The 23,290-nt window shown below is 33.7% G+C and overlaps 1 protein-coding gene across 1 annotated transcript in view; it reads right to left on the bottom strand.

The window, feature by feature from the left end:
• The window catches only part of LOC107658747 (pleckstrin homology domain-containing family A member 6-like), a 167,217-nt gene that overhangs the window by 39,063 nt on the left and 104,864 nt on the right, over positions 1-23,290 (bottom strand). Inside the window, exons 4-7 of the mRNA XM_016447397.1 lie at positions 22,216-22,299; positions 9,474-9,594; positions 7,497-7,601; positions 6,068-6,140 (exon numbers count right to left, since the gene is read on the bottom strand). Of these exons, the coding sequence (XP_016302883.1) occupies positions 6,068-6,140; positions 7,497-7,601; positions 9,474-9,594; positions 22,216-22,299 (383 nt within the window). The remainder of the gene's footprint in view (positions 1-6,067; positions 6,141-7,496; positions 7,602-9,473; positions 9,595-22,215; positions 22,300-23,290) is intronic.

The following is a 23,290-nucleotide window of genomic DNA, read 5'->3' as shown; positions in this document are numbered from 1 at the left end:
GAAGAAAGAGTCACTGAAAAATCTGTATATCTATAACATGTCCATTAGGGTTGTGACGGTGAGGAAATTTTCCCACCGGTTAATTGACGTGTGACAACACCGGTATAATACCGGTATCACCGTGGGGGCGTTTCCTCTTTTCCTCGCTTTCCTTCGCTTTTAAATAGCTTGCAAAAGCGACGTGCGCTTTTTACTTTCACTTTCAAATAGCGGCAATTCAGCGTAAAGCAATTCTTGTCTGTCTCACCTCACTCTTCTTGTCAGTCAGCTCAACTCACTCTCCTCACTGGATAAATGAAATCTGATCTGTGATGCGACTGACGTTCGGCACTCTGCATTGAGCAGCCGCGTTCAGTTTTTAATTGTAGTGTCTGTTCTTTTACTGAACTAAATGATTTTTATTACTATAAAAAAAAAATAAAAACAACACTGGGGGTCGGTGCCGCGGTGGGCAAGTGACATAACCGGTGTTGCGGCTTAACAACGGTATCACCATCAGCACCGTCTATCGCGGCAAGCCTAATGTCCATGCATGTTTATTTACAGTTGTATAATTAGTGTTAAGTAGATGTTTGAATTCCTAACCCGAAATATGGGCAATATACATTCTTGTGATGCAAACTCAGCAGACTAACATGCTTGCTATTCCTCTGCAATAGAGACCAATGAAGACAATATTTCAGCACTATGATATGCAATTGTCTTTTAAAAGTTACATGGAGCAAGTTTTTGCATTTTGGAAACATCCCACACAGTGAGTTCTGGAGCACCGTGTGCGGCTCAGATCTGTGAGGCGGCGTTCAGAAGTGAAGAAACCTGCAGGTGGCTCACAGCAGACGCCGCGCTGAATCACTGACAGCAAACAAACACAGAGAGATGATCAGCTCTCTCGTCAAGATCAGACTCAGCGTGTTGGCTTTAGGGAAACCACATACTGATACCGCCAAAAAAATCTAAGCTCAGAGAAAGTTCAGCGGCGGATACAAAATTCGAACAATTCTGCACAAAATCTCAGCCAACAGTCATTAGGACTGGAGCGGTAAACAACTGTTCTGGATATTTTCCATTAATGATTACTTTAGAGGAAAAAATATTTATTATTAATATACTGCCAAAGTATATAATTATACTGCCAAATGATGAAAGATGTTCTATAATAAAAATGGCAAACAATTCTTGCATAAAGAGTGTTTACACACTTTTTAATGACTTTTCAGTCGTTTTAAAGGCGACATAAATAGAGTAAATATAAAACAACAATACTAACAAACAAACAAAACAAAAACTACCATTCAATGGATTGGGGATTGCTTTTAAATATTTTTTAAATTGAATATTAAAATTTAAATATTTTCTTCTTTATTTGATGAAAAAAGTAATATTATGAAATATTAGTACAACTAAAATAATTTTCTATTTGAATGTATTTTAAAGTGTAATTTATTTCTGTGATGAAAAGCTGAATTTTCAGCATCATTACTCCAGTCTTCAGTGTCACATGAGCCTTCAGAAATCATTCTAATATGCTGATTTGCTGCTCAAGAAACATTTCTGATTATTATCAATGTTGAAAACAGTTGTGCTGCTTAATATTTTTCTGGAAACCGTGATACATTATTTTTTATTTTTGTCAGGATTCTATGATGAATAGAAAGTTCAAAGGAACAGCATTAATTTTAATTAAAAAATATTTTGTAACATTAAAATGTTACAGACCCCAAACTGTTGAACAGTAGTGTGTTCTCCAAAATGAGAAATTTTTTTTTTTTTTTTTAAATGTATTGGTTTTTAGTTCCCAAACCTAGCTGACATTCAAAATCTCTTATTATTCACCACCTCATTTTTATTTTTATATAAAAGCAAAACTTTATTTTAATTGGCCAAATTTCATAATGCGTACAGCGTGCACTGTGGTCAGTCATGCTACATAAGATGAGTGATTTATTATTATTTCATGTTGATTTTAACACATATCCAAATATTTTATACTACAGTCATTGAAAATAAGAGTTCATAAAAATCCATGTGTGATTAGATATCACATGCCTTACATATGATCTTACCGTGACCAAAACCAATGAACTAGTGCATGATGAGTGTGTGCAGTAGCAGCTGACACAGACAGGGGGCGTCAGTGATATGCATTCCTCTGCTCTCAGTGGTATCGTTCGGTCAGGGCCGTTCAGAGCTTCACCTGTCCTTCATCACTGACATCCACATGCAACATTTAATCGGAGCCGTCGATACGGACTCACAGAGAGACGGAGGATATGAACAGACAGTCTGAGCACGTCTGCTGCGTGGCTAGAATACTGCTCTGTCTTCTCTGTCAGCCAATAAACAGCCTCGGTCCTCATGGGTCCGCCTGTGAAAGAAGGATCTGATTGCACTGCCGGACTGCTTAATTGCACAATTTATGGAGATCTAAGAGAGCGTCCTCAAGAGACTTCAGCATGCAGCACAACCCGTCCAACGTGACACCTTTGGGCTCAAACTGGACTTTGTCCATGCATCTCCTTCATTGTGTACACTGTAAGAGCTTATATAAAATAGTTGATTCTGAATGGTCAACCACAATATTTAAGAGTCAAATATTTCTGAATAGTGGTAACTATTGAGAAATTCAACTGAAACTATCTAAAATTGATAAAAAAAAAAAAAGGTTTTGTTATACTGAGTGAAATTATACTGAAATACAGCAAAAAATAAATAAATGAATATTAGATGAAAAACAAATGAAAATGAGAAGTGTACTAAAATCCCTCAAATTGAAATAAAAATTGTTTTTGAAAAAAGTTAATTGAAATAAAAATGAAATAAATATTTAAACATGAAAAAAATGTCAATATTAGATGAAAAACGTAAACTTAAAAAAAAAGAAAAAAAGAAATGCAACTAACTAAATTAAAAAGCTGAAGTATTAAAATGACTAAAATTTAAATGAAATGTTGCCTATTGTATAATATGCACACACTCACATTAAAAAAATCTGTTAAAAAAAAATTTGAATTTCAAATATTTGTTGGATTTAAAATAAAAATCCACATTAGCTGACATTCAAAATCTCTTATTATTCACCACCTCATTTTTATTTTTATATAAAAGCAAAACTTTATTTTAATTGGCCAAATTTCATAATGCGTACAGCGTGCACTGTGGTCAGTCATGCTACATAAGATGAGTGATTTATTATTATTTCATGTTGATTTTAACACATATCCAAATATTTTATACTACAGTCATTGAAAATAAGAGTTCATAAAAATCCATGTGTGATTAGATATCACATGCCTTACATATGATCTTACCGTGACCAAAACCAATGAACTAGTGCATGATGAGTGTGTGCAGTAGCAGCTGACACAGACAGGGGGCGTCAGTGATATGCATTCCTCTGCTCTCAGTGGTATCGTTCGGTCAGGGCCGTTCAGAGCTTCACCTGTCCTTCATCACTGACATCCACATGCAACATTTAATCGGAGCCGTCGATACGGACTCACAGAGAGACGGAGGATATGAACAGACAGTCTGAGCACGTCTGCTGCGTGGCTAGAATACTGCTCTGTCTTCTCTGTCAGCCAATAAACAGCCTCGGTCCTCATGGGTCCTGCTGTGAAAGAAGGATCTGATTGCACTGCCGGACTGCTTAATTGCACAATTTATGGAGATCTAAGAGAGCGTCCTCAAGAGACTTCAGCATGCAGCACAACCCGTCCAACGTGACACCTTTGGGCTCAAACTGGACTTTGTCCATGCATCTCCTTCATTGTGTACACTGTAAGAGCTTATATAAAATAGTTGATTCTGAATGGTCAACCACAATATTTAAGAGTCAAATATTTCTGAATAGTGGTAACTATTGAGAAATTCAACTGAAACTATCTAAAATTGATTAAAAAAAAAAAAGGTTTTGTTATACTGAGTGAAATTATACTGAAATACAGCAAAAAATAAATAAATGAATATTAGATGAAAAAATGAGAAGAATGAGAAGTGTACTAAAATCCCTCAAATTGAAATAAAAATTGTTTTTGAAAAAAGTTAAAAATGAAATAAATGAAATAAATATTTAAACATGAAAAAAATGTCAATATTAGATGAAAAACGTAAACTTAAAAAAAAAGAAAAAAAGAAATGCAACTAACTAAATTAAAAAGCTGAAGTATTAAAATGACTAAAATTTAAATGAAATGTTGCCTATTGTATAATATGCACACACTCACATTAAAAAAATCTGTTAAAAAAAAATTTGAATTTCAAATATTTGTTGAATTTAAAATAAAAATCCACATTCGAATGCAACGTTTTTGCATTCGAATGTGGATTTTTATTTTAAATTCAACAAATATTTGAAATTTTAGGTGTGCATTAAGGACGCAGCCTTATCAGTGGCGCACGAGATGTGATGACGATGTAAGTGTCGTTGCATTATAATGTTTTTGTTAGCCTATCCAGTTGAAGCCACTAGATGCGGCGCTGCTGCGTTGTTCATTAAAAATATTGCGGAAAAAAGAACATAAATGTGGAGAAGATCTTGTTTACATCAAAACTGAAACCAAGCCGTTCACACGGAACACATATTTTGCGCATTTTCTAGAGGGACATCTATCACTGTTACACTCGCGTCTCGCACAAAGGAGCTTCATGTTTAGAAAGCCATGTAAAATTAATGCAAGTTTAACTTTGAAAAAAACATATATTGAGACTTTATAGCGGGTTTTTTCCCCCATCCCACTGCATCTCATGTTTTTAAATGAAAAATGTACTCTGTGTGATTGGCTTTCAGCCCTTTGTATTAAACTATGAATATATACATGATGATGTTTTGTTTATAGTTGTTTAAGTAACTTAATTATAATTGTTTTATAAACATTATTTTAAACATCATGCACTTTTTTTCACAGATAGTCGTTATCTTATGCTTTGAATAAACGTGCATTAGTAATATTTTGCTCGATGCGCCCTCTTGTGGCCTCAGAAGAGAAGCCAAAACCTTTCTTCACCCTAACTGAAATTATACATTTTAAATTAGAATATAATTCAAATTTTGATAATATTCAAGTACAAAATTCGAATTTAGTTTTTCAGTCATTCTGAAAGCCCCTAACTCACACACAAACTGAAATTATGTTTAAGTACTAAAATGACTAAAACTGAAATAAAAACAAATCAAGCAACAGAAATATTTTTAAAAATAAATAATAATAATTTTTAAAATAATAAAAATAAAAAGACAAAGGTACAACACAATTATTAAAAATAAAAATATAAAAAAGTTTATTTAAAATGTGAATAAATACTAAAATAGTATATAAACAATACTAAAATAACACTGAAATAGTGACCACTGTCAATGGCAACGCTGTATAACTGAATAGAGAAACAAGTTATATATGTTTCAACATTTATATCCATTTATTTGTTTACTTGTTAAGTAGCCATCCGTGAGAAGTGAGATGTTCAGTCAAAAGATCATTAGTGCAAAATAAACCTCATCAGGGTAATTCTATTGAGATAATATAATATCAAGATAATGACTGGCTGACAGTAAATTACCCATTATGTAAATCATAACTGACAATCGTAGAATTATAAAAAAAAGACTTATGAACTAGTTCTTTTTAACGAATCAATAAAAAAAGACTCACTTTTGAATTCCTGTGTTACCAGTTTGAATCAGTCTACTGACTCACTCACTGAATCACTCAGAATGAACCACAGAAGGAATCAAAAGAACCAAATTGAATCATTAGTGATTCAAAATCATTATGTGGAATCCGAATCATTCAGTAATCCCGGTTACTGCACTCGCAAATTTTATTCAGATCACTAAAAAAAAACTTTTGGAAGAGCACATTATAGTAGAAACCATCCATTTAGTAGACATACAGTGCTAAGATTAGAAAAATACACAGCGTAAAACCCACAGATAGCAGCGCAAATGTGTCACTTGATCACATTGCAGCAAAAGTCAACAGAAAGTGTTCAGAGATGAATTTATTCTCACACATAAACAGGAAAATCAGACACATTGGTGTGTTTTTATAAACAGAGACACTCGACTCACCTCTATAGTAGAAGAGGCACATGTCAGACAGAACAAACCATCTCTTCTTCCACATCTTCATTCCAGTACTGTCCTGCAAAATCCAGCAGCACAGTCATCAATCAAACCAGCCGACCAATCACAGTGCAGCACAGAAATCCCGCCCCTTTCTAATACACGCTTATTTTCCTCAAATATCCCTGCTTTGTTTGCTGCTGCTCTCCAGAATGGAAACTCTCTCTTTTTTTCAAGGCGACTCATTTATCTGAGGCATGAATCATATTCATATTCCTCCCTCGTGTTTTACTGTTTGTTGTGTTAATGTTTGCACCATGTAAGCATGTAAATTTGAATTCAGACAACAAAGTCTGACAATTTTGCTTGTGCTGCGGGAGCAGCTTTGATGGAGGATGTTTGGGGAAGAGGAGAGACCACCTCTGTAGTCGTGTTTTTCGTGGAAACACGATGCTTTCAAAGGAATGCTGGTGCAGCGATCACACACACAAAGACGCGCTCAACTTACTGATGCGACCGTAACGCTTTATGTGTTTATTTCGATCTGGCTTTTATGAGAAGCGGTTGTGAAAAATATGATGCAAAAGCACAAATGTGCTTGTGGAGTCGTGCATGGCCTGCATAAAAACAAAGGCAGATGAAGCACGGATGAAACGTTTGATGGATAAGCTTTTAAGTGCAGGCAAATCTCAGAAAACGTGACCATCAGCAACTAAATAACCATCAAAACTGCTCAACTGAAAACTTTTATCTCAGTTGGTCATGTTCTGTGATATAAACATGATATTTTAGTTTTTTTTAATACATCAGGTTACTAAGGAAATGCATATGATTAGTATCATGCAAAATAAAATTATATTAATATAAAATTATAATAAATAAATTATAAAAAAATGACCAAATGTATTTTTTATTAAAAAATTACCAAATTTAATTTTTATTTATTTTATTGTCCTCATTTGTAAGTCGCTTTGGATAAAAGCATCTGCTAAATGACTAAATGTAAATAGAAATGTAAATTTATTTTTAATTTAGCAAAACACCCCAAGGGCCCAAAAATCTAATTTTCTAAATTTCATATTTTTTCCTATTGATGTACTTTAAAGTACCATGATGCAAAGCAAAAGTATATTAATGTATAAATAATATTATATTTAATAAATAATAAATCAAAATTAACAATAAAATAAAATATCAGAAGGGGATGATTGATGAGAATTAATTTACTGTATTACAGTAATGAGAATCTATGTCCTAATGTGTTTAACTGTCATGAAAATAATGTTTTAATGCAAAAAAAAAAAAAAGTAAATAACTCGCCAAAAATCCTTATTTTATAATGCTACATACTTTTTTGTGCACATTTATACATGAGATTCTCTCACACATATGCAAAGGTGTATTAATGGTTTGTAGGAGCACCGGAGCCACAAACCTGTTTGTAAAGCCAGCCATTTTTCACCACCAGGCCATTGGGGTTCCTCTTGATGGAGTTGGACCTCTTGCCAAAGTTGTGGACTTTCTTTGAGGACCTGGACAGCTGCAAACAGGGGGAGAGGAGAGAATTCTCAGAAACGACACTCGTGAGGGCTCAAGCTTGCCTGTATACATTATTCAACGATGAAGCTGTAAATAATCACAACTTACTAGTGAAGTCGTTTAGCGCATGCATTATGAATCAACAGCACTATCGAACCCTCAGAACGTTAAAAAAACTGCTTAACAGAAGCCAAAACACACGGGCAACAATCTGAGAAGAGCATATCTGTCATTCGTCTTGCTCTAATGAGACACAATCATACAGATGAGCAAGTCGCTGATCTCTGGACCCCTCCAATGATAAATGCTGACAATAAATCATCAGAATGAAAAACCAGTCTCATTTCATCATCTTAGCATCTTCTGAGACAAACTGACATTATTATCTTAGAAAATAATTTAGCCTTATGAATGTATGTGTTCGTGTATTTATATAAGCACTTGGATTTAGCGCATTCGTTTAATTAATTAGGGAAAAATAACACGTTTAATTTATTAAGACATTTAATGCACATTTAATGCCCCCGTATGAGTTTTTGTCTTATATTTATATAAATTCAATTAAACAACAGTTCAATAAATAAGAAGTTCATGTTGTGTTCTATTTTAGATCCAATACTGTCTGTTTTTGCTCAATTTTGCCAATGAAAATATTACCTATAAAGGCATAGCAGAACTTTTGTGCAACTCCGATCAACAGACAGCAGTATTTTGTTTCTAAATAAATCCACATTTTTGAACAAATCAGGTGAAACAATGATTCAATGACTCATTCATAAAGAGAACCATTTACTTCATTTCTAAATGAATCAGCTGTTTGAATGAATTGAATGAATGAATGACTCAATGACTCACTCATTATCCAAGACATTTACTGCCACCTACTGGCAGTTTTAGTTTTTTACTTAGAGTATCATTTTATTAAAAATAAATAAATAATAATAAATTAATTTAAAAACTAATTACAAATTTAAATTAAATGAAAAAGAATAAAATAATTTTGAACTAATTACAAATTAATAAAAAAAAAAAACATTGCATTTGTCGCATTATTTATGCAATTGTAAATGCAAGGTGTAAATGCCACCTCAGAGCTGCAATAAATGGTCTGTAAATATACCTAAATACTAATTCAGATGCAGCTTCTGAAAAAAACTATTTATTTGATGTTGAATCAAATAAAATATTTCTTTTTTTTTTTGTCTATTTGACACTTTTCTCATTTAACACAAAAATGACTTTAAATTATCTTTTTTTTTTATTTCTCAGCAAAATTTGATTTGGGTAATTAATTAGATTAAAAAGTTTAATCGCTTGATAGCTTTATACATGTACGTACTGTATGCATACGCATGTTCATTTATTTATTTGAGAAACGCCGGCATTATGAGCCACAGCCACTCATTAATTGTTTATCTTGTTTGGGTGTTTTTATGTTATACAAAGTTTAGGGATGTGCAAAATTATATTTTCAGTGGGTTGTCTGAATGACAAGTCGACTAGTCTTTCGAAAGCCTTGAATAATTAATCTGATTTAGAAACTTCTCAGAGACCATCCACAAATTTTTATGCAAGATATTGCATTAAAAATGCATGATGGAAACACTAAGATTAAATGAGTGAAGGTGCAGAGAAAAACACATTAATGCTTGCTTGAGATGGATTTTTAACTAGCTGAACAACTAGTCACCCATCCTAACCCACTGCATTTTTATGATACTCTATATCAACTCAACATCACAGAGCAAAGGCAATGAAGCAAATGTGCAGTAATGAGGACATAATTGTGTAACATGCTATTGATGCATGATGGGACAGTCCAATCTGTCATGCTGGAACTAGGCCAAGATCAGTGAGTGAGTTAGTGACTCACTCTGGTTGTGGGGCTGCTGGGATGTGTGGTATAGTCTGAGCCGCCCGTGTAGTTCGACGCTTCGCTCATGGTGCTGGTTGGACGTTCTTTCTTCTCGGCCGCTGGTGCTTTGGTCGCTGGTCTGGAAGAGGTGAGGGGAAGACAAGAGGAGGAACATCACAAATTAATCTAATTTGTACATCATTCAGACTTATGGGAAGATTCTGGGTTATTTACAGTATTTACTGCATGCTGTCGACTACTACAGACAATAATTTACTCAAAAGCTTTTATACTAAAGAACCTCAAAATGGAAGCAAAACAGAAAAGCAGTAATAGCTTGATAAACCGTTTTCTGCACGCAAAGTCACCATGGTTTATATACAGAAAATAATGTTATAATGTAAAAATAAATAAATAAATCAAGGGTCCATGTGTTTGTATGTATGTATGTGTGTGTGTATATATATATATATATATATATAGTGAAAATAATGAAAATACTGTTCTAATGCATAAATAAATAAATAAGGGTCCTTAAATCTCATTTTCATGAATTCTGTTGAATTTTTTAACGTATTTATTTCATATGTATATTTATGTGATACATAAATATAGATGTAAACATATTGTAGAACTGTATATATATGCACGTCATATTTCAAGATTACTGCATATGAATTGGCAGGATTTTTAATCAATTCATTGAGAGAACATGACAGATTTACCTGTTGCTCAGAATGAAAACTGCACACTTCAAAAGCTACATGATGACTATTATTTGCATTTATAATTTATTTAAAACAGGAGTCATAAAGACTAACATATTCATTTAATGACATATTCTGTGGCCAGCATTCGTTGCAGGATTCAAAGTACCTTTGCATGACAGAAATCTAGTCTGGAGCACAAATAACATTTTTAAGAAAACTGCTTCAACAAAAACAGACTGCAGATGTATTTACCAATTAATTTTTACCAATTAAAGAAGACTGTTTGTGGTAATCGACAGCCAGCCACACCTGACATCAGATTTAAAATAACCAGAAGACTGTGAAGGCTGAGAGATGTGCCGTGCAGATAAATGATAAAAGTTCTGGAGCTTCTGCGAGACACTCAGGAAGTTCTGGCCTCTAAACGGCTGTTTTAATAAGCCAGAGCACTTCAGCACTGAGACAGAATGAGAAAGAGAGAAATAGAGGAGACAGGCCCCATGCATCAAAGCAATTACTCACTCCACGTCTCCGCTGATCTACTCCTACACAATAGACAACCTTAAATGGCCTGCCAGCTCCAGCTCTGACATACCGCAGACGCAGTTTATGACCCAGTAGAGCTGAAGGGCAAAAGCAAACCCAACGCCAGAAAAATCAAGGCTGTAAAACAAACGCCACCATCTTATTTAATGAAAGTGAAGAGAAAACACAATAAATACGGCCATAAACCCTGAAATCCCATAGCACACGGACGCTCAGTCGAGAGGCTCTGTCCCGTAGGGTTGGCCTATATTTCGATGCTACGGTAGAGCGACGATGTCTAGGGAAAGGGCTGCTATCTGGAGCAAGGGAGAGGAGAGAACACCAGGGTAAAATATAAGAGCTGTCTGGCTTCTGGGTCACGTCGCATGAGGAAAACACTTTCTGTTTTACAAAAGGCTGAATACTAGCAGTGGTTAAACAGTCTGTTATTTGCGTCCCACAAACTGCATCAGGAGGTTAAAAGGGATGGTTTATTCAAAAATGACTTCTGTGTCATGTCGTTTCAAACCTGTGTGGCTTTATCTCTTCAGCTGAACACAGAATGAGATGTTTTGAAGAATATCCCGGCTGCTTTTTTCACAATCATGAAAGTGAAGGAGAACTGAAGATGTCAAGCTCCAACAAGGCAAAAAACTAAAGCATCATAAAAGTGGCCCGTATGACTGTATCCTAGTCATATGCTTGGCACTGTAACCCAAGTCATCTGATGTCATACAATAGCTTTGTGTGAAGAACAGACCAAAACTGAAGAAGCAATTCACTGAAAATCTTAACATCTGTGCCCGCTTTCTCATGGGAAATGCAGATGTCCAGTTTGAGGACAAATCATTCTAATGAGTCTTTTCGATCATTCAGTTCACTGCCAAAAAATAAATAAAAAAAAAAAACGGTTAATTGTTACTTCTTAATTGAGTGGCCAACATTGAAATGTAATTGAATATAAGTGCATATTGTCCTATTTCACTTGTTGTAAGTATAAACAAGTTTTAAAAAATCTGCAAGAAATGCATCAGGACAAAAAAGTCAAAATAAAAGTGCTTTATATAAATCTCATAAAAAACTTAAGTGTATTTTGTTCGAGACAAATACACTCATATTCAAGATATAATCTATGAAAACAAGTCTTGATATCTCAATGTTGCTTCCCAGGCAAAGTTAACTTGTTTCAAGGATTTTTAAACTTTAAAAAAGTCAGAAGAGACCAATAAATTAATGTGATAGAACGTGAGAAGACTTTAAATGACATGCGCGGGTTGTCTGGACTACTTTTATGGAGCTTTCGGGTGCTTTTTGCAGCTTATTATAATTGCATTAAAAAAAGAAAGTCATACAGGTTTGGAACAACACGAAGGTGAGTAAATGAAGACATTTTGGCTGAACTACTTCTTTAACAAACATCGTTTGCATGTGTGCTTGCCGTTTGACACAAGCATCTGATTTTGCATTGGAAACAAGTCAAAGCATCAAAACAGTCAGCAGTCATGCACACACCAGCACCACGAAAAATACAAAACATTACACAACAGTCCATCCCAGAGGTATTCAAGGAAGGACAGGGAGGAAAGCCGGGTCAGGGTTGCACACAGATCTAAGTACGACCTTCCAGGCCGCTGATCTCAAATTAAATTGAGCATTCAACACGGCTATTAGCGTTCATTAATTAATCTCTTCTCAAATAATGAGCTTTAGCGTGCGCTCGGTAGCCACGCTGGCGGCCATCATTCAGCTGACATCTGACAGCGTCTTTAGAGGAAGAGTGGCAGCGAGTGTGAAATTAGCCCCATGTGGAGAAGCTAAAGCACGCCGAATCCAGAGATAATTGATGGAGGGGATGTTCACATGGGTTTGTGGGTTGGTTGGGCACCGGCTCGACTGGAGGTCATCGGCTAAAACGTGCGAGTCATGCAAGGCTTTAAAACTCTCTGCCACTATTTGTCTCTCATGCCCTTCAACTCATCATTTTCATTTGCAGCAGGTCTTTTTGGGTATCTTGGCCCAAACAATGCCAGAATGAGGACAGCAGGCCTCTAGGACACGTTCAGGAAGCAGCTGAACTTTCCCCGTCTTGCTTGCTTTCAGAACAACATTTTTGTCCCAGTTAAGTGCTTTAACGTGCGTTACTTTCAGGGACATTTCCAATGGCGCGATTTGTTTTGATGGCAGCTATAAAAAGCTTCAAACTTAGTGTTAAAGAGTCAAAGGCCTGTCACTTAATGGCAGAAACGAGCAGAATGGCATCGCTCTAGATCTGACGGGGGCCACCGGAGGCGCGTGTACGTCGAGCCCCACGGCGCTGCGTGTTAAACTGCGACTCATGACGAATGAGTGTTTCATCTCTGGCCCGTGTTTGATGGGACTGTTTACAGACTCGAAGTGCTCCGTCTCGTCGTGATACGTGGGATTACGGGACCCCTGCCGAAGTGGCCGAGGACAACATAATTCATTTCCTGACTGAGAGCGACTTCAACATGAGGAGATTCATGTTTCATATTCAACGTGGGTAAGACAAATCGGACGGCACACATAAATCTTGCATATCTCCACATTAGCGATGCATAGCAGGATATCAGGCAATCCAGTTCAAACAGTGCCTTGGGATAGTGTTTGAGTAGAATTAATGAGACAGAATGGCAAAACAACCAGAGATGAATGGAGGCTCTGCGGTTCAAAAGAAGCGGATGAGAGAAGAGACCCCTGCAAAGCATTACCTGTTTAAAACAGGATGGACAAGTTTCCCACAATTCAGTCTAGAAAACAGAAAAAAAGGAAAGAAAATGAACTGAATACATAGTCATTTGGGGTTTTGAGAACTCAAATTATAGTTATGACACGCATTCAACAATGCAACTGTCAAAAGAAGATGATTAATGGCAAACTTACTGGAAAATCCAGCTAAAACCAGCATCTGATGGTAGACACTGGTTTTATATGGTTTTAGGTGGTGATTAATTGAAACCATCAAATGAAGATGATTAAGAGTTGATGGTTTTAACTGGATTTTCCAGTAGGGTTGCAATCTTCTCATGGTAGATGCTGGTTTTATCTGGTTTCTAGGTGGTCATTAACTGAAACGGTCAAATAAAGAACATTAATGGCAACCCTACCGGAAAATCCAGCTAAAACTAGATTTTGATGGTAAACGCTGGTTTTATATGGCTGAAACCAAGAAAAGAAGAAGATAAATGGCAAACCTACAGGAAAAACCAGCTAAATCCAACATTTGATGGTAGACGCTGGTTTTATTTAATTGAAATCATGAAATGAAGAAGGTTCTTGGCAATCCTACTGGAAAATCCAGCTAAAACCAGCTTTTTATGGTATGCACTGGTTGAAATCATGAAATAAAGATGATTAATGGCAACCCTACTGGAAAATCCATCTAAAACCAGCTTCTGATGGTAGACACTGGTTTTATGTTTTAGATGGTCATTAGTTGAAACCATCAAATTAAGTTGATTATGGGTTGCTGGTTTTAACTGGTTTCAGCTGGATTTTCCACTAGGGTTGCCATCTTCTCATGGTAGATGCTGGTTTTATCTGGTTTCTAGGGGATTATTAACAAAAAATTGTCAAATAAAGATAAATAGCAAACCTACTGGAAAATCCAGCTAAAACTAGATTCTGATGGTAAATGCTGGTTTTATATGGTTGAAACCATGAAATGAAGAAGATTCTTGGCAACCCTACTGGAAAATCCAGCTAAAACCAGTTTCTGATTCTAGACACTGGTTTCATATGGTTTCTAGGTGTTCATCATGCTGGTGGGTTCAAGGTTGACCTGGTTAGTTAAGCTAGATGACCAACTTGGGCTGATATGACTTGGATTTTCCAGCAGGTAAACATTAGAGAAGAAATAAGAGAAATAATATGAGAAAGGAGTGAAGGTGTTGTGGAAGAAATTATTATAGAGCAAAATTACTAGCCTCAAGATACTGGACCTATGACAACACTGTTTGACATACGGCTCACATTATTTTCTGTTTAATTACACTGACGCTGGTAGTTTTTGCGTCAAAGTTTCCCCCTAAACCCCGCCGCCGCCTCACGGGTCTGAGTCATCTCAGCTGGACTTCTGGCAGGTTGTGACGTTGCTGAAGGCGACTCAATCTGTTGCACAACTTTCCGCTAAACTAGCTGTGATATACTGCAATCATAATGCTAATATATGCATATAATAAAGGGTGTTTTTTTAACTTGATTTTTATTTTAAACAATTTTTTGGGGAAAACAAATATTTTTGCTACACCAATGTCCAATTAAGTTGTCACATTTTATTTTATTTTTTTATGTTTTTATTGTGTAATTTCCAATCAAGTTGTAATTATTATTATTATTATTTCAAATTGTGCAAAAAAAGTGTGCAAATATTATTCAATTTCATGAGTGCATTTAGGATAAACAAAATTCTAGCTATGAACATTTTATAATCTGGATGTTTTTTTTTCTTCTAAAAAATATTTTTTCAATAAAGCTAATAAAACTAATGAAAATTTTTATTTTTTTCTCTCTGTTATATGAAAGTCCAATTACAACGTCACATTTTACTACAATATCATTTATTTTTACTAAATTTCAAATGCATTTTATATTTAGTTTTAATTGTTTTACCCCTAAGCCTAGACTTGCAATCCTAAAATATAAAAATCATCTCTAAAAATAAAAAAACAACATAAAAAATTTAAAACATTGTTTTACTGTTATGTTAAAAAATAATTAAACTATTTCTAAATCTTGTGTGAAAAATATTTATATCAAATAAAAAAAATTAAAAACTAGGAATATTTTGTAATATCCAATTACAGTTGCAATTCATTTTCAAATTAAGTGTGTAAATATTATTAAATATTACATGTATATTTGTTTAAACATTTTAAAACTTGGACATTTTAGAAAGTGTGATAGTGAAAACCTAGATAGTGTGAAAAGTGTACTGTAGGAGAGTTTATTTTCTAAAAGTAATTGAAGAAACACTCAAATATACAGTAACTGCACGGTTAATGAAGGGCATCTGACACTTTAGTCCGAGTTTATATGGCACAGCGAGCACTATTACGGCACACACCGGCCTCATACATCAACAGAGTGCCACAGAATGAGGAAATATGAGGAGGCTGAAAAAAATGACTGCGCAAATTAATGAGCTTCCACTGTGACGATGAGAAACGAGGATACTTAAGGCCGAACGCCACAGACGTGTGTCGCCGTGTAGTGAAAGTGACTGTGTCTGGCTCTCGTAACAAGTGCTGTGTACAATCACACGAACAGAAGTTAAAAACAGATCAGGAGCAACAGAACCAGGCCGTGAGCGAAGTGAAGCTCTAGCGCTACCATTAGGCTAGCATTGCATCATCATTTGGTTATATGAAAGTCCAATTAAAATTTCACATATGACTATAACTATTTATTTGTACTACTTTTCAAATACATTTTATGTTTAAACTCCTTTGTTTTACCACTAAACCCACACTTTCAATCTTAAAGTATGAAAAAACATTATAAAAATGTTATTATTAAATTCCTGAAATAGAATATGCTATAAAAATGACGTGAAAAATAAAGAAGAAATTATTGATAAAATTGTAATACATGTTTGTGTATTTTTAAAATTTTATAAGCTGGATGTTTTTTTTTTTCTTCTACAAAATATTTTGTGCTAAGTAAAAATGTGATGAGGAACTCATTTCCAGACAATAAAGCTAATAAAACTAATTAAAATAGTTATTTTTTTCTCTCTGGTATATAAAAGTCCAATTACAACGTCACTTTTTACTACAATATCATTTATTTTTACTAAATTTCAAATGCATTTTATGTTTAGTTTGAATTGTTTTACCCCTAAGCCTAGACTTGCAATCCTAAAATATAAAAATAAATTCTAAAAATAAAAAAACAACATAAAAAAACATTGTTTTACTGTTATGATAAAAAATAATTAAACAATTTCAAAATATTTTGTGTGAAAAATATTTGTATCAAATAAAAAAAACTAGGAATATTTTGTAATATCCAATTACAGTTGCAATTAATTTTCAAATTAAGTGTGTAAATATTATTAAATATTATTGAACATAATGAAAATTTTATAATGTGGATGTTTTTAAATACATATTTAAAAAATTATTTTGTGCAAATGAAAACTGTAATTTTAAAACTATTTAAAACTTATTAAAATTGTTAAATTATTTTCTTTTGTGAAAGTCCAATTAAAATGTCACCTTTTTTTTTTACTGCTTTTTAAGCTTAGATTTTATTGTCACACTAAACCCAGAATTTCAATCTTATGAAAATACATACAAATATATGTATGTATTATAATACAAGTATATATAATTATTATTATTTTTTAATAAAATGATATTAAAATGTTTGTTTGTTTTAGATTTAAAAAAATAATATGTATTTTAAAACTGATTTTGTGCAAATTAGAAGACAAGACATACTGCTATTTTCAGTCTCTCGTAAGTGGTTCATACGGGGCAGATGCATCAATCTCAACAACCGTTGATACTCTGGAAACCTTCATTGTCCGGCTGATTAAGACGAATCAATGGCCTTAAAACGCAATGCAGCCTGAAACATGAATCTATGGCTTGACGACGAGGAGCTGAATGTCCGAAAATTCAATTTCACATTTAATTAAAATACCTTAAATACCCAAAACAACTCAATCTCTTACTTTCTACGGATTTCTTTTGCCACATAACTGCAAAAACAGCAACCGTTTTCTCTCTAATTCTCTGCAACGAAGCAATCAAGACAAGCACAGGTCTTGAGCTCTGCGTTATATCTTGAAGTAATGGAGATGGGGACCTGCACGAACATCATGTCATCGTCTCACAAACGCACGCACACCTCACAGTGAGACTTTCTCACGTCAGAGTAAAAATAGGTGTAAATCTCATTAACATCGACTTCACAGAAAAGCAGGATGGAGGTGATAATTGAAACCTGCCATCAGCAGCAGAAGAAATTAAACACTAGACACTGCCTTCTCTCATTATCTGCCACGCTATAGTTCAGCCCGCTCTCAAAACACTTCACATTCAGCTCATTACATCAATAATTCACCCAAAATGAAAGTGCTGTCATCGTTCGCTCACCCTCATGTTGTTTCAAACCTGCATGATGGTCGTTCTTCAACAGAAAACTAAAGGAGATGTTTAACAAAACATTTCAAACACTGAAAATCAATGAGGACGGATAAAAGCAGCATTATAAAAGCAGTGTTTATGACTTGAGCACTTCAGAAGACCTGCAATCAACATTATTATAGTATCATTAATATACTATTAGAGTATTTATTATTATTTTGAATTAGCTTTTAGTTTTATATGTTCAGTTGTCTTCTTAATTGTATTTCAAGCTTTAATCATTTGTGCTTTTGTTTCATACTGTATGTGCTTTTATCATTTTTATTAGTTTTTGGGGTTTATTTTACAAAAAAATATAAAAATATCAATATATACACATTAAAACAGCTTTTAATTTTATACCGTCAATTTTCTTATTTTATTTTATTTAAAGTTTTAGTCACTTGTTTTATATGCCACTGTGATTAGCTTTTTGAGCTTATTTTACAAAAATATGAATATATACATTAAAACTTCTGACAGTTTTTTAGGTTTATATCATATTATATCTATATCTATCTATCTATATCTATCTATCTATCTATCTATCTATCTATCATCTATCTATATATATATATATGACCAAATTTTACACATACACATTTATATATATATATATATATATATATATACACAGTATATACACATACACACACACACATATGCCATATTTTTGTGAGTAAAATTTCAACTGAAGTTTTTGTTAAATTTTTTCTAATTTCTAACTATTTCTAGTTTCTAATAATTTCTCATTTCTAATAATTTTTAACAAGTTTTAGATTTAGTTAACAATACTACCTACAATATGTCGCACAAGTCATACGGTTGACTTTTATAATTCTTTTTTTTTGTCATTTTATCTCATCTTTGGAGGTTGAAAGAGTCTGTTCTAAGAAAAAGAAACGGGAAACATCTTTTGTTTTCCACAGAAGAAACAAAGTCAAACGGTTTGAAATAGGGCTGGGCGATATGGCAAAAAAATTAAATCTCGATTTTCTCAGAACATTTGACCGATTCTCGATTTTGTACGATTTTTAACTAGTCAACTTGAAAATGTAACTACAACATGATTCAAGTAACTTTTTCTTTATTAACCCTCTAGTTAAAGAAAATTCTATTCCAAGTGCACCACACAAAGTTGTCAACATGATGTAAATGTTAAACAAATCCCTTGTTAAATATCTTTGCAGAAAAGACACAGGAACTACAACTACATCCTGTACAAACTTGTCTTATACATATTATATGTTCAGAAATAATACTAGAAAAATGCTTTAAAAAAATCTTAAAAGTCAACGTAATTCAAATTCAAAATGACTGAAGGTATTAGACCAGTAGACGATTATTAACTATAAATGTTCTGTAAAAACAATGAAGAGCAGCTTTCAGCCTGTCAGCATGTTGCAAACATGAAATATCGGACATACAGTAGTAGTTCTTTACAGGTTTTTTATTCGCTTGCGCTGCTTTTCCATTTTTTTTCTATGTAAACATGGACACGTTTGACTGTTGCATTCGCGTTTCATGCATGAAACGGTTTTATAAAACGAGGTGCTCTAGTTATTAAAAGATGTTCAACTCCCATCTTCTTGCATTTTTTCCTATTCCACTGCCCGCGTCGCATCTCCGTCAACACAAAAGCGCATTCTGTGTGAATGGCACCAAGCGATATATTCTACTTATGGTCCTTCACAGAGCGTGTCACACGTGAGCGGTAGGGCTGCACGATATATCGAAAATATCGAAATATCGCAAATGTAAATATTGCGATATGCATATCGCAATGGAATGCGATATTTGAATCATTTTAATAATAGGCTACTTAAATCAAAATTCGTAAACACAGTCGGTTATGTTTTAAATGAATGTAAACAGCTGAGAAATAAATCGGATGTGTATCATTATACTGGATCCGTGCAGTCGGATTTAAAGGGACAGCAGCCTATAAATACGTGCTGCTGAATATGTCACTAATGTAAACAAAACAGCTATAACAAAGATTAATCTAAATTTAATTAATACAGTGAGCACTATGCAGTGTTATTTTACACTTAATTATTAAATTTCTGTACCTAAATACTATTTATTTGATCTATTCTTGTAAATTGTGTATTTGTTCTTTTTTCCCCCTTTTTCTTTCTTTTTTTTTACTGACTGTTCACTTGCCTTTAATCATGTTTAAACTTTCTCAGACTATAGTTTTTGCTGTGGTATATGAAGAAGTACTGAACGTGTATGGAAAGCAAAGTCACAATGATATCAAATTAGTGTCATTCATTTTTTTGTCATTCACACTGATGTTAAAATTACATTTTCTGATTTGTGACATTACTTTTTATGTACTGCTAAAACACTGCTGGTCACTTTCAGAAGTTGTAGTGATTCTTTCTTTTCCAAGAAAGAATGTGAAACAAATTGGTTGTATAATTTTCATTTTTAAATATTTTAAAATATAATTTAAATAGATTTTTCACACTTTAAGCAATATCGTATCACATTTTTTAACAAGGTATCGCGTATCGCATTTTTTTCAATATCGCACAGCCCTAGTGAGCGGTTAATTACGTGCGTTCTTTTCTCTTTACTGTTATTGCCAAAGTGTCTAATTCTAACGTTTGGCAATATTTGTATTCAAAATGGCGATTCCTCGATTTATAAAAAAATTAAATCGTGGCAAAACATTACATTCGAATTAACCGATAAAATCAGAAAAATCGCCCAGCCTTGTTTGAAACAACACGAGAGCGAACAAACCCTCCTCCCGCTCGTCTTCATCAGATGCAAATATCTGCAGCACAAACGGTTCTTTCCCAAACGAGCTCAGTCTCTCCCATCATCTGTTCAGAGCGAGAGGATCTGAAGTTTATCTGCAGCACCGTTTATTCACTATCTGTGAACAGGGACTGCAGAGACTGGATAAACGGCAGAGGAATGGAGGGAAGTTGTTGACTTTGCTAGAGGACGCAGGAGAAAGAGAGCGAGATAAAGACTAGAGATGTGTTTGACAGCGGTTTGAGGGCAATTATCAGGAGAGCAGCTCGCGTTGGACAGGAGAGGTGAGCTGTGAAGAGGAGCAGAGCTGGATAAAGCCATGACTCCAGTCCAGCTGAACAGCGGTCCGGATGCAGCTCTTCATTAACTGCCGGCCTGTTAATTGCTAGTGGCTTTGTGTGAAAATGTGGGCGTGTGTTGACTATTTAGTGGCTCACTCTTTTCAAACGCGCACACAAATAGTAACACGTTATCCGTTAGCAGACGGAACGGGAATAGTAATGCTTTCGGATGAATCTCATTAAAAAGGTCAAGAAAACATTTATATAAAGATATGATTTTGGGGTTAATATGACCTGCAAAATAAGTATATATACACCATACATAAACCTAAATTATGCATTTATATAATATACATACATATTTATATATTTATGCATATTGCAAATACATTGTTTCATCCTAATAGCAAAGCAAATTCAAATAAAATCTGCTTCATCAAAAATCAAAGAAATTATATTGCACATCAGTGCAAATAGGTGCAAAAATTAAATTAATAATTATATATAAAATAATTATATTTTATATAATGATATAAAAAAGCACACATACATTTTAAAATGCATATAATTAATTATAATTATATAAAACTATATATCTGAGTAATATGGTAACATTTAAAAAAACATTTTCATACTGTGATATCCGATTTCTCATAACACCCATCTAAGAAAATATTTAAATTAGAAAATTCATAAAATAAAAAAGTAAATGATCAATTATTTAAAATGTAATTAAAAAACTGGAATAAAAATATATTTAAAAAATAAATTATGAAAAATAGATTTTATTTTAGATGTTAAAATAAATTACATAGAGAGAGAGAATTGTATTTAATATTTAAATAAACATTAATTATAATTATACTGAAAAAAAAAAATTATAATTCTAAATCGTATACATATATTTTCATAATAATAAAATTAATAATTAAATTGTTTTCATACTGCAAATGAAATTTTATTTTTACATTAAAGCATTTCAGGTCACTTTTTAACACAAAATTTATTTATATAATATTCTGACCATATTTTTTGTAAGATTCACTCAACTCATGTACCCATCAGCAGACTAATGGAAAATAATAAAGGTTTTTTGCGCCGAGTGACCCAGAAAAACAATCTTTTGACTTGCTCTGAAATATGAATACTTTAATTATCTCATTTCTTTATACCCCCTATTAAACAACATTCAATCCACCCCAAAAATGACTGTGCAGTGCATTAGGCAGCATGAATGTGATTTCTGTGTGAAGTTCAGACAAAGCGCTCTGTTTCTGACTCAATGCTGCAGGAAACGAAGAGCGAGAAAGAAATGACTCACTGTTCGTTGACGACAAAGATGCAGTTGTCTTGCGAAGGAACGGCTGTGACGGGATGCTTGCAGGTCACCTTTCGCTCATTGTGACTGCAGGAGAGAAAAGAAACAGAAATTGTGAGAATTAGAGACATGTGAGACTGCTGTTCACACTTTGACACTCGATAAAGAGCCGTTCGATGATTGAAATGATTGAACGAGCCACGGGATTCACGTGCTGCCCTGCTGCTAAACATCAGACCATCTGAACAAGACGAGAACATAGAACTCACCAACTGAGAGGAGAAAACCATGGCACGGTCTGCAAACTGTTTCGTATTCACTGTTTTATTGCACAGTCTACACTGGTAGACGCATGCAGGATATTTTCTAGCTGCCACAACAAATATGTAAAACGTAGAATTTAACTGAGGTGTTGTCATGTGTGTATTTGGCTACTATATTACAACAGCACTGAGCATTTTTGGTTTATGTACTTAAGTTAAAAACAAGAAGTAAAATAAACAAACAAACAAACAAAAATCATAATTTGAGTAAAAAGATTTAACAAAAAACTAACCCTTTTACTAAAAACAGAAATAAACAATAAAATTATTTAAATTAAAATAAATTATCTATAAAATAAGTAAATATTAATATAATTGAATAAGAACAAATAAATTATATATACATATGTATACACACACACATATACAGGTGCATCTCAATAAATTAGAATGTCGTGGAAAAGTTCATTTATTTCAGTAATTCAACTCAAATTGTGAAACTCGTGTATTAAATAAATTCAATGCACACAGACTGAAGTAGTTTAAGTCTTTGGTTCTTTTAATTGTGATGATTTTGGCTCACATTTAACAAAAACCCACCAATTCACTATCTCAACAAATTAGAATACTTCATAAGACCAATAAAAAAAACATTTTTTAGTGAATTGTTGGCCTTCTGGAAAGTATGTTCATTTACTGTACATGTACTCAATACTTGGTAGGGGCTCCTTTTGCTTTAATTACTGCCTCAATTCGGCATGGCATGGAGGTGATCAGTTTGTGGCACTGCTGAGGTGGTATGGAAGCCCAGGTTT

Source organism: Sinocyclocheilus anshuiensis, unplaced genomic scaffold, assembly GCF_001515605.1.
Source record: "Sinocyclocheilus anshuiensis isolate Anshui unplaced genomic scaffold, SAMN03320099.WGS_v1.1 scaffold283, whole genome shotgun sequence".
Taxonomy (NCBI): Eukaryota; Metazoa; Chordata; class Actinopteri; order Cypriniformes; family Cyprinidae; genus Sinocyclocheilus; species Sinocyclocheilus anshuiensis.
The sequence above is the reverse complement of the archived record's forward strand: the minus strand, read 5'-3'. Positions and strand labels throughout refer to the sequence as shown.